This window comes from Electrophorus electricus, chromosome 3, assembly GCF_013358815.1.
Source record: "Electrophorus electricus isolate fEleEle1 chromosome 3, fEleEle1.pri, whole genome shotgun sequence".
Classification (NCBI taxonomy): Eukaryota; Metazoa; Chordata; class Actinopteri; order Gymnotiformes; family Gymnotidae; genus Electrophorus; species Electrophorus electricus.
In genome coordinates this window covers 9,904,413-9,916,848 of record NC_049537.1, presented here as the reverse complement: position 1 = coordinate 9,916,848, position 12,436 = coordinate 9,904,413, and the positions used below count along the sequence as shown (strand labels likewise).

General features: G+C 39.1%; 1 protein-coding gene across 1 annotated transcript; it reads left to right on the top strand.

Annotated features, from left to right (window-relative positions):
• Window positions 1–659: 659 nt before the first annotated feature.
• Window positions 660–12,236, top strand: tgm2b (transglutaminase 2b). Its single transcript, XM_026997379.2, has 13 exons — window positions 660–767; window positions 3,103–3,282; window positions 5,931–6,149; window positions 6,359–6,477; window positions 7,141–7,269; window positions 7,374–7,554; window positions 7,780–7,915; window positions 8,556–8,659; window positions 8,859–9,098; window positions 9,579–9,854; window positions 9,973–10,133; window positions 10,233–10,369; window positions 11,188–12,236. The coding sequence occupies exons 1-13, from the start codon at window positions 764–766 to the stop codon at window positions 11,336–11,338; spliced, it is 2,037 nt and encodes a 678-aa protein (XP_026853180.2). The 5' UTR covers window positions 660–763; the 3' UTR covers window positions 11,339–12,236.
• The last annotated feature ends 200 nt before the right edge of the window (window positions 12,237–12,436 follow it).

The following is a 12,436-nucleotide window of genomic DNA, read 5'->3' as shown; positions in this document are numbered from 1 at the left end:
GATGCTTTCAACCCACAGTGTCTGTCTCTAACTGAAACATGGTGGTGGATCTATAATGGTATGTGTGGCCACTTCGAGTAATTATGTCCAATTGCTATTGTAAGGTGGTGTAACAAGCAAAGAATGTGAGACCATTTTACTAGACCAGCTGCAACTGATACTGCAAACACTATTTTCTCATGATCTTCTATAGGATAATGAACCCCAAACACACAGTTAAACAATGTCAGGAATGTTTCATGAACAACAAAATGATCTCAAATGCATTCCATGGTCTCATCCATCAACTTTACCTCCTTATAATTGCTTAAACAACTTTAGACCGTTCTTCTTAAAGAATGGCCCAATATTCTCTATGTATATAACCACATAATCTATTTAAAAAATAGAACAATGTAAAATATATTAAAGGCAACTTACTTCATTCGTGTACACATTTAAAACAATACATTTGTTTTATGTATAAAATCCATCTTGACGTATGACTTGCAGTAATATTGCCTGCTATAGGACCCACACCCTATCACCACATACGGGCAGGCACACACACACACACACACACACACACACACACACACACACACACACACACACACACACACACACACACACACACACACTCACTCACTCACTCAGTTAGAGCGAGAGAGAGAATTTTAGTGACGCTGAGGAGACTACAAATAAGGTGCACCGAACGGGACAACGCATTGTTGAAACTTCAAGAAGGTACAGTGCTTCTTCAGACAGCAAGACATCTAGAACAATGAGTAAGTATTAATTCCCGAACTTTTGAACTAGCTTTCGAACCACAGTAGGCTGCAGGAGGTAAGATCTTATAAAACTATAACTATAATCTAATTAAACGTGTGTAATAATTTCGTGGAAACATATTTCGTTCAAATTAAGTTACTTTTATATAAAGATAATTTAATTTGACATACCAGAACAATATGCATGTTTTAGGCTTTGCTGCAAGAATATTTCAATAATGCAGCCATGCAGCGTCAAGGCTAATTGTTACCAAGAGAGGGTGTTGCTTTTAATAGCAGGCAGTTGGTTCAGCTCTTTATCAATATTACTATTACAGAAGACTTCATCATTACTGGTTCATTCCTGATCCGGATAGAACAGTGTCCATGAACGGCCCAGTACTACAATATATTGACCTAAAATATGATAAGGTATATGAAAAAATGCGAGACACGTGGTCATCGGTTCGTTTACAGTGTAAGCTATGATAAACTTAGTCGACGGATTTGAATTTAAGCAATTGGCTCATGACCATGCGTGTCAACTTCCTTTCCTCAGGAGTTTAAAATAAAGCTTTGTAAAGAGAGTAGCCTGCACGTTGATGCAAACCCAAAAAGAATTTTAGACTCCCCCCCCCCCCCCCCCCAAACATTTGTATCAGTGCTCTTCTTTTGAGGTTTAAGAAGAAATGAAACCATGCATTCACTCAACTAAATGAAATGAATTCATTGAAACGGACACCATGTGTTGTGTGTGTGTTGTGTGTGCGTACGTGCGTGCGAAAGAGACAAAGTAACTTTTCATTTCTCGTGTAAAACTGCCGCTAAAATGCTACAGGAAAAACATGTAAAACAAATCCCTGTGTAAATTAATTAAAATTTTCAAATAAGTGCTACATTTTTTGTATATATTTTTAAAAAATGTAATGAGATTATGTGTAATGTTTTCCTGTCACCATACGATACATTTGGTCCCCATAAAAGGCCTCTTGCATGAACAAGATTTTAACATGTCAGAATGCACCAAACAACAAAATGTCACAGTCCTTGCCAACCTCATTAGGGATTGAGTTAATTAAAGACATTTGTATTTTAATCCTAAAAGGCTGATTTTATTACTTCATAGCCTAAAAGAGATGGTATGTTCAAGAGAGTTAACAGGTTTATGAATGTGTGAGTGTCTGTGTGTGTGCCCACACATGCATCAACTTTTAAAATAAAAGAAAGAGCATCTTAAATGCCAAATCTGTTGCACTGTTGGATTTATCAAACCACATGCTAATGTACTGATCTCACAATGAAACACATATGGACCATACAAATGCAGCACTTTCGGTACTTTGATATAATTGGTAGCAGCTGTAGAGCTAGCTAAAGACTATGCCCATGAACATCACACTGTGAGCAGGTCTTCTTTTTCTAAACCCCTTTTTAGTCCAGAACCTTATAGTGTTGACCTGTGATTCTTAAATAGAGAACATGTAAGATGACTAGACTAAAGCTTTAGTGTATGGTCCCTGAAGGGTTTTCCCTGAATTTGAGTGAATATCTTTCCTCCCTTAGAGTCTCTAAGACACTTCCCACCTGCCTTAAGCAAGCTGAATTACTATGATCCTCCCTAGATCAGCACGTGAGGGTCTTCAGTGCCCTCTCACTGCTTCATACCCTCTGGATTAGGATGGGCAGAGAGTTTATGCACCCTGCCAATTGCCAGACTGGCTCTTTTCCATCATCTGACCACTGACACACTTAATCTAAGGACAATCAAATCACATGGGAGATGCATCAATCTTAGGCCAAGGAACTGGGTATAAATTGTGAGTGTTAAAATTAACAGCAGGCTCCCTAAAATCAACCTAGAAATCTCTCATCTGCTGATTGTATTTGGACATACTCTGAAGCATAACTGGTGGAGTGTATATATATATATATATATTACTGCTTTAGTACACATGGGGAAAAAGTAGAGTGACATAGAACTCAGGAATTTCCAGATTTCCAGATTCCATAGCCTAAAGGCAAAGGAGTGGGTATGCTGAAGATAGTTAACAGGCTTATCAAGTGTGTGTTTCTGTGTGTGTGCACACATGTCTTCTTGCAGAAGTTTAAAATTAACCTCTATAAAAAGAGCAGCTAAAATGCCACTTAAACAAAATGCTGTTTTCTCTGACCTGGTGCAGAACTCAGGAATTTACAGATTACAGAACAAGGACAAATGGATGGCATTCCCCTTATTCCCCTTTCACCTTATGATTTCACACACTCATGGTTACAGTTGATTTGAAAGTTCATGTGCCCTCGTTTCTCATTTTGTTCATCATAAATTATTCTTTCTTCATCTGCAACTCCTTAGCTCTAGACATTGGATCCTGGGACCTGGCGTGCGAGTTCAATAACATGGACCACCACACGGAGCTAAATGGCACGGACCGGCTGATTGTGAGGAGAGGACAGCCCTTCACTGTCAGCCTGAGCCTGCGCTCTGGCTCCTACCAGCCGGGAACCCACCAACTCTGCATCACAGCAGACACGGGTATCGCTGCCTAAAGCTTAGCATGTCTCCATTCACTGGGAGATTTTTGACGTGCTTGATCTGTTAACCTAGCAGTTTCGTAGCGAGCTGGAGTTATTTGTTCCAGCCATGGGTGTGAACTTTGGTCCTGTTTAAACTGATCATCTAGCAGCAATTAAAATAAGCCTACTGTATAAACCAAGTGCTCAAACATAACCGTATGTGGGCTTGTTCCCAAGAGACTGTTACTGCTAAATGTGATCCCAGAATGTTGTCTGTGACAGATTAAGGCAGGCATAAGGCATACATACAAAAGTAAGAGAGCAAGAGTGGAAGGATGAGAGATAAGATAAAAATAGAAACCACAGAAAAAAGTGTGTGTAAGTGAGAGAGAGAGAGAAAGAAAGAGAGAGAGTGGTAAGGGAAGACATGGCCTCAGTGGATAATACTGAATAAAACTGAGTGTGTAATACTTTGTCTAATTACTTGTACAGTTATTTTCAGTTTGCAGGAGATAAGTACTATTAATATAGGCTAAGTTACTGCATGTGTGTAAATGCTTCATGGGAAAGCTGCTAGACATAGAATTTATTTTAAAGATGAATTAATTTAGCAAATGACATATCAAATATCGTAAGTTTTGTATTGCAGGAATATTTGGAGAATGTTTTGCCAGTTTCTAAGTTATGCAGCACTGAGATTATTACCATAATTGTTATCTTGGGGCAGCTGTGATATTATCTTTTTATATTCATATGTTTGACAGTGTGTAATGTCAAAATTAGGCTTTATTAAAGTATATTGAATATTAATGGATGTTCCAATGTATTGTAGTGGTGAGGTTTTCATCTTTTATTGATGTTGGATCCTGGTTTGCCGATACTCCTGGACCAGCACTAAGTGCCCTCTGACACTATGGTGTTTGTGTTATTGGGCAGTTGGTGCAATGGTCAGAAGTCAAAAGTGCCAAGGTATATAGTTCAGTCAAAAGGTACTACAAGACAGTAGAAGGGGGAAGTCTGGGGGTTTAAGGAACAGTCAAGCTGAAAAAATGCAGCTGAACAATCAAATTTTTGCTGTGATACAGACACAGTTACCAAGCATCAGAGCATCAAAAACTGGCTTAAAACGTTAGATACCATAAGGGAGAATAAACTAGTACATAAAATTAAATTAAATGAAAATAAGAGAATTCCCTCAATTCAAAAATTACATGAGAACAACCAAACTAAAGGCCAAAACTGTTAACATATCACCATGAAATATTTTCACCATGGAAAACAGAAGACAGTAAAGCGACATAGACTCTTGCAGTGTCTGTAACATTCACTGGGTTCTTCACAGTTCACCTTCCAGGTGACAGCAATACAGCAGCTGCCTTCTGACATTATATAATTACTTTGACACATGAGGATGCTAAACATTCACTTAAATTCTGTATTTGAATGCTTTTGAGATTGAAAGTTGAAGCTGGAGATACCCTTGATGTATTGTTACAATGTCCTAGGAGTAGGATAGTTCCTGCACATGGCCATAACATTCCAAACAAGCCTGTACACCGTGTGTTCATCACTATGAATGTGGGTCATGTTACTGAAAGGTCGTCCGGGTCAGACTGAGCATACCTCTGGAGGCGCCAGTGTCTCTGGAAACTGATCAGGAGCTCTTAGCGGACACATGCTAAAACAGCTGGACAATGTATAGCGAGTTCAAAGTGTTTTCCAGACACACGGCAACATTTGGGTAATTAAAGCGATAAGGACTGTTAGCAGTTGCAACTCAGGAAATTATTTTTCATAAGCTTTTACAGAAAAGCATCTGGTTAATCAAAAATAACAACACCATCAAAGAAGTAATGTGCAATATGTAGCATGTAGGCTCATCTGCAGATACACATATCATATGATACTTGATTTATTCAAATATTAGGACAGTGTCTATCTTTGCTGTTATTATGATAATTAATGCAATGTCCAGTGTCTGACAGAACCCACCACAGGATTCAGTTAAGAACTATAAGATACTACACCACTGGCAATTACACATTATCATCTATCTTACATCGTCAAGCCTATTCAGAACCAAGCATACCCATTCCTGGCATGCTTCCCATTTGCAGAGCAATGGAATTCTGGTATGCAAGTCCATTAGACTGTGTAGTTCAGGGTACAGTCGCATTCCCAGAAATTGTATGGGCCATAATTGGGCATATTATTACAATGCTTGTTCATGCCATCCACAGAACATCTTAGGGGATTTGTTCAAACCTTTGAACAAATTTTGGGAATTATTAGCTTTCACATCTTGGTTTTCAGACAAGAATTTTTTGCTTAATGGATACCTTTAAGGAAACTGATAGAATGTTGTGAACTCGTGAAGGTGGTTTGGTTAAACAAACCTCCAGGATCTGTGACACTTTCCATAAGAGACAGCATGTCCACTGTAATTAAAAAGGAATCTAATTATTTACTGTTCACATGTAATTGTTTCATCCAAGCTGAAGAGAATGTGGAATTCCAGTCCTGTTATATTTTGAAAAAGAACATCTCTGCTGACATATTGGCTACAACTGCAGGTCAAATACCAAAAGCTGTATTACTAAGCAAGCTAAATGCATTGACCTAATTTGGTAATTTATGATCTTTATTTTTGTGTGCGTCTTGCTAAAGGAAAACAGCCGATGGAGGAGTATGGCACCAGGGCTGTTTTTGGCCTGAGCGATGTTATTGATAACACTCATTGGAGTGCTGTGGTAACCAGTCCCCCTGCGGACACGATCACCTTGTCCATCTGTTCTGCCCCTGATGCACCTATTGGCCGCTACATACTGACTTTGGACAGCCAGATTCAGTTTGAGCTGATCTTGCTGTTCAACCCTTGGTGTCCTCGTGAGTTTTTTTTTTTTATTATTATTATTTTTTACTATAGACCACAGATAGACCAGTGAAGCTATATATACTTAACAATTACTGAATATATGTCATGTGTATCATATATATATATATATATATATATATATATATATATATATATATATATATATATACACTGATCTATAGCATGTGCAGGATGTTGTTTTGGTTTCTTTGCTGGCCAGGTGATGCAGTGTACATGGACAGTAAAGACAAGCTAGAGGAGTATGTTTTGGCTCAGGATGGCATCATCTACAGGGGTGATGCTAAATATCCTGTCCCTTTACCATGGTACTTTGGCCAGGTGGGTGCTTAAAAACATAAATGTGTGCATGCAAACACTCTTCCACTTATGCACCCCTCCCCCCCACAAACACACACACACACACACACACACACACACACACAGAGTTAACAGTATTTATGTAAGTTGCAACCACATACAGCAGACATTCCAAAAAATTGACTTACACCAAAAGGAACCCCCCTTTCCTCCTTAAAAAGATAAGAATCCAAAAATGTAGTCACTGATGGAGAGAAGAAATGAAAGTTGAGCAAGTGCAGGATTGTAGAAAAATATTTTCTGATAGCCATCACCAATATTTGATCATTAATAAATGATCATTAATAATGTGTTTTCTCTAAGAAGACTGTTAATTTCTAATAGTGCATTAGAAATCACAATTTTTGATCATTTGTTTGTGGATTATGCTACATTTTCTACCAGAGTTTTCTAAACATGGTGTTTGTGTTATTTTTCAACTTAATTTATATGGATTGAATTGAGGTTATGGCGAAGGTTAAGCACATGGTATAGTTAGCGCCGGGGTTAAAGTTTGTGCTAATGAGGAACATTCATGAGACCTGTTTACATATTTACATTTTCAAAAGAGCGCCAGAGTATTCCTAAGGCTAACTCTTTAGTGGGACATTATAATTGGCAACTGTGTTTTACTGTAATTCTCAGTTTGAAGATAGCATTCTGGATATATGTCTGAGAATTCTGGATGTGAACCCAAAATACCAGAGGAATCCTGGGAAAGACTGCTCTGGACGCAGAAACCCTGTATACGTCACCAGAGTGCTCAGTGCTATGGTGAGAGTTACAAACATGCATGCATATCATTATGTCCATTATGATCACTGGCTCCATTTTCAAACCTTCGCATCTACACACAACATCTTCTTCCCTCCTCCCAGGTGAACAGTAATGACAGAGATAATGGGGTATTAGTAGGCTGCTGGAAGAACTCATTTGAAGATGGAATCAGTCCCATGTCATGGAAGGGGAGCGTGAACATTCTAAGGAACTGGAATTCCACTTCCTGTATGTCTGTCCGCTATGGTCAGTGCTGGGTGTTTGCAGCTGTTGCCTGTACTGGTAAGAAAATAAATGTTTAATTTGTATATGTTTAGACACCACAAGCACAATACACTTGAGAATTGATTGGGTTTTGTGTTAAAATTTTCATTATCACTACAAGATCTATCTATTATGGGAGCATGATTGAACATGCTGCAAGACTAATGCATCCAATGCACAAATAGTGTGTTTTACTTGTCCATTTGAATAAATGAGCTGAGGATTTTGGCCATTTGTTCTCAGTGTCTCGTGCTCTGGGGATCCCGTGCAGAGTGGTGACTAACTACCTTTCAGCCCACGACACCAACACCAACCTGGTGATTGAGCGCTACTATGATGAAAAGGGCCAGCTGTTGAACAGCACCAGAGACATGATTTGGTAAGAACCAGGGTGCTATATCACACTGGTTCATCTTCTGCTGATTTACTATGTGGAGAAAGTAGTGAGAATGACCATGAGGCTCACAGTCCCTCATCAGTTCTGAAAACCTCAGTATGAACAGCCATGCACCATGTTCCAGCTTCACACATATGAGAGTAGGAACAATTTTCAACAATGAGCTACCAGCAGTTTCATTAAAAAACCATTGGTATAGGCCCCACACTAGTGTAAATGAAGGGATGGCACTTTCTGTACTCCAGGCCCACGTAGCAGGCCCATATTATAATTCTTTTCAGTTCAGGTCTGACCTGGAGCTTTTCAAAGTTCTATACATAGTCTTTAGGCCTTTGCATGTGGTCTGCCTTAAACATGGAAAACGTTAGCAACAGAAGCACGAAAATAAAACTATCCCCATCAAATAGTCAAACCAATGTTCTCTACATTAATTGATCATACTCGTAGGTACAAGACTACCACTTGTTTATTTGCTTTGACTTTGCAGTACCAGTAAGCAGTAATGGAAAAGGGAGGCATACTTAACAAAAGCACATGCAGTTTGTACCTGAGCTATATTTGTAAATGTTTGCATAAATGGATGTGCTGTGGTGAATATGAATGGGTGTTTTTGTTGCCATAGGAACTACCATTGCTGGGTGGAAAGCTGGATGACTCGCCCTGACCTGAAAGCAGGCTTTGACGGCTGGCAGGCCAGTGACCCCACACCCCAGGAGAAGAGTGAGGGTATGCATTCACTTCTAATTCACAGTCTTTTGGCAGTTAGTAATGTAGTTAAAGTCCATCTACTAAATCTAGTACAGGATAATTAAAAGCTAAATTCTAATGGTTGCAAAATGCACTGATATGAGATGAGTTGCTATTGTAATGAATAGCGTGAAATGATCATCAAACTGACCTGTGGCACTTGCCCTCCCTCCTCTAGGGGTGTACTGTTGTGGGCCAGTCCCTTTGCAAGCGATAAAGGAGGGCGAGCTCACGCTGAAGTATGACGCTCCATTCGTGTTTGCGGAGGTCAATGCAGATTTGGAAACGTACCTGAAGTATAAGGATGGCAGCATGAAGAGGCTCTATGACAAGAGCAAGGTTGGCCAGAAGATCAGCACCAAGAGTGTGGGAAGTGACCAGCGAGAAGACATTACACACCTATACAAGTACGCAGAAGGTAAGGTATCATCCACCTGCCCACAAACACACATGCACAAACATACCATACCAATCACCTATTCTTAATACATATTGTGCAAGTAGAGGTGTAAATTTGTTTTAATTGGCATTTAGAACATATCTCAGTATACACAACAATCCTTACACCAAATGTTTTCCAGAAATAAACCCTGAATGTCTGCACAATGTTAAAAATTTCCGCCATCTTTAAATGCACTAGAAACATTCTCTCCTTCCTCATATAAGCAATAATAACAAGCATTTTTGTAATTTCCTACTTCTCATAGATGAACATTACCTCAGTCTGTGAAACTAGTTACTGGGACACCAAAGGCTTTTAGCTGATTGTACAGTAGTACTTTGAGAAGTTGGATCACTGTGTAATGCGAAGTGGAGTGCTTGGCTGAATCATGACACTGAACAGGATCAGTTCCTGACAGCCATGCCCACTGATGCTGTAATGTCATCTCTGGGGCAGGTTCTGATGAGGAGCGTGAGGTGTTTCAAAAAGCCAACCACCAAAACAAACTACTTAAGCAGCAGGACAACACTGGCCTCCACATCACCATCAAGGTCTCCGCGGAGATGCGAAAAGGTTGTGACTTCGATGTCTTCGCCTTGGTTACCAACAGCACATCTGTGGATAAGAAGTGCCGCCTGGTGTTTGCCTCCCGCGCTGTGGCCTACGATGGAACTATTGGGCAGGAGTGTGGGTTTAAAGACCTGCTGAATGTGGAACTACCTCCTGGAGGAGGTGTGTGTGTTTGTTTATGAGTGAATGCGTTTATGTGGGCACATGAATGTGTTTGTACATCAAAGAGAAGTATATTTAAATTATAATGTCCTAAAAATGGGTGTGTATATGTGTGCAGAGCGGAAAGTCCCCCTGAGGTTGAACTACAGTAAATACTGCAATGCTATAACTCAGGACAATCTTATCCGTCTTGGCGCCTTGCTTATAGACTACAGCACCAGAGATGCCATTCTGGACATGCGTACCATTGTCCTTGAAAACCCAGAGATCTGTATCAGGGTAACACCATTCACCATAACAACCCTGCAATTAAATGACAATATAATGAGTGAGTGGACAGTCACTTTTTCATATTATGTCAATGGCTTTGCGTTTTAGATCCTGGGAGAGCCAAAAGTGAACCGCAGACTGGCAGCAGAAGTTACCTTACAGAACCCACTATCAGAACCATTGGAGGCATGTTGCTTCAGCATAGAGGGAGCCAACCTCACTGGGAACAAGCCCATAACAGAAATGTATGTTGTACAATTTGCTTACGTTAAAGACCCTGTATATGTGTTTGTGTCAGGTCTCATGAAAAGTGCAGTCTGAAATGTTAAAACTATTTAAACAGACTTGTAATAATTACTTGTAAATGTAAAACATTTAACAGTCACACAAAAGCACTTAACTGATCCATGAACCAAGAAAACTATTAGCTACAGTAATACCACAAAACATTTGACTTTAATCAGTCAATACTGTTTACACAAACAGAAGTAGCAGACAACACAGATTTTCCCCTTAGCTTATTTACCAAGATTCTTGTCAGAAACAATAATAAATACTAGGCCCATTTGTGTTAGAATCTAAAGAGGTTTTATTGCTGGTACAGTGTGTCTGTATGTGTGTGTGTGTGTGTGTGTGTGTGTGTGTGTGTGTGTGTGTGTGTGTGTGTGTGTGTGTGTGTGTGTGTGTGTGTGTGTGTGTGTGTGTGTGTGTGTGTGTGTGTGTAAATATATCCTGCTGGACAGAGGCCTGAAGTGCTTGTAGTGTCAATCATTCTGGTTATATGCCGAGTCTGGCAGATCATAACATGTTCAGCTACTGCTTGTAGCTTTCTTGTGATTATGATTCTGTGATGGTTTGATCTGTAGGCTGCTAGAAATATTAAGTTCTTTGTGACTTTATCCTTGATGGTTGGTATTACTGTGCTGTTCCAGATTGAACTTCAGTATTCTAACAGTTAGTGCTTTTAAGTAATGATGATCATTAATGTAGTAAACAATCATGGCTATATGGCTTTTTCCTGTAGTTCAGCAGAGACTGATGTTTAAATATTTATGTTTCTCAGGATCCCAACCCGAGTGGAACCTGGTCAGGAAGTCAAGGCCAAAATCTACTTCACACCCACCCATTGTGGCGTACGCAAACTTTTGGTGGATTTTAACAGCGACAAACTGGGACATGTTAAGGGATTCAGGAATGTGATCATTGGCAAATAAGTGCCCTTTAATACTCCAGTATAGCCAAGCTAGAAGATGCTAGTGTGGGAAAGTGTTTGCACAGTGTTTGCACAGTGTTGCAAAGCTTGTGTTAATGTAAAACAAGAATGTGAAAAGCCAAATTTATAATTTCTGTGTCATGAAATTGTGAGAAATTCATGTTCTGTATTGGGTATTATTAACATTATATTACTTTCTAAAACCAGGCTGTTATATGTAATTCTAATAATACATTAGTCTGGTCCTTTTTAAATAATCCTTTGTGAACCTTGAGAATACTGTAATACCATGTAAGAACATGCTGGTTGAGAAGAAAACGGTACTGAAATGTGTATTTTACTTCTAAGACTTGTCAGCATGTAGGTGTTTTTGAGGACATTTAGAATAGAGCATTACACACATATATGGGGATGACTATGTGCACATACATTAAGGTGTACACATGAACTATGGCACTGCCCATTTACTTTGGACTTAATCAAACATTACAAATAGGAAAAACATTTCAATCTGTTGAGAGCAGTCTATCACCAACTGGCATTCCAGCATTCATGTCCTACAGCTAATGCTACATCTACTGACCTGGGCAAAGTTTAATAGGCTTTCTCACAGCTTTACATTGCAAAATTTCATAAAGTTCCCCCACTGACTAACACAAAGAAGGGCTTTTTATACAGCTTCAGCATTATCATTCAACTTCCATTTGGCAACGATTGTGAAATTGACAGTGTTTGTATAAGGAGGTGTGGTGAAAAAAGAACACCTACAAACCTACAGTATATGCAAAGAACAATAGTAATTTTCAGTTCAGATCTGACCTGGAGCTTTAAAAGATCATGGACCTTTAGCTCAGGAAGTGAGTGTTCATATTAATAAAATTAAATATGTACCAAATATGTTTTATGTGTCCATTGTCCAGTGATTATTATCCAAGTCTTTTGAAATATTATTCAGTTACACATTTAATTTAGTGATATATATATATCAACAATGTCATGGAACTACTGAAATGATTTTCATACCTTCAAACCAATGACTTAATACTACTGGCTTTCTGTCATTATTTTGTATAAACTTGAATTGTTGCCTGGACATGCA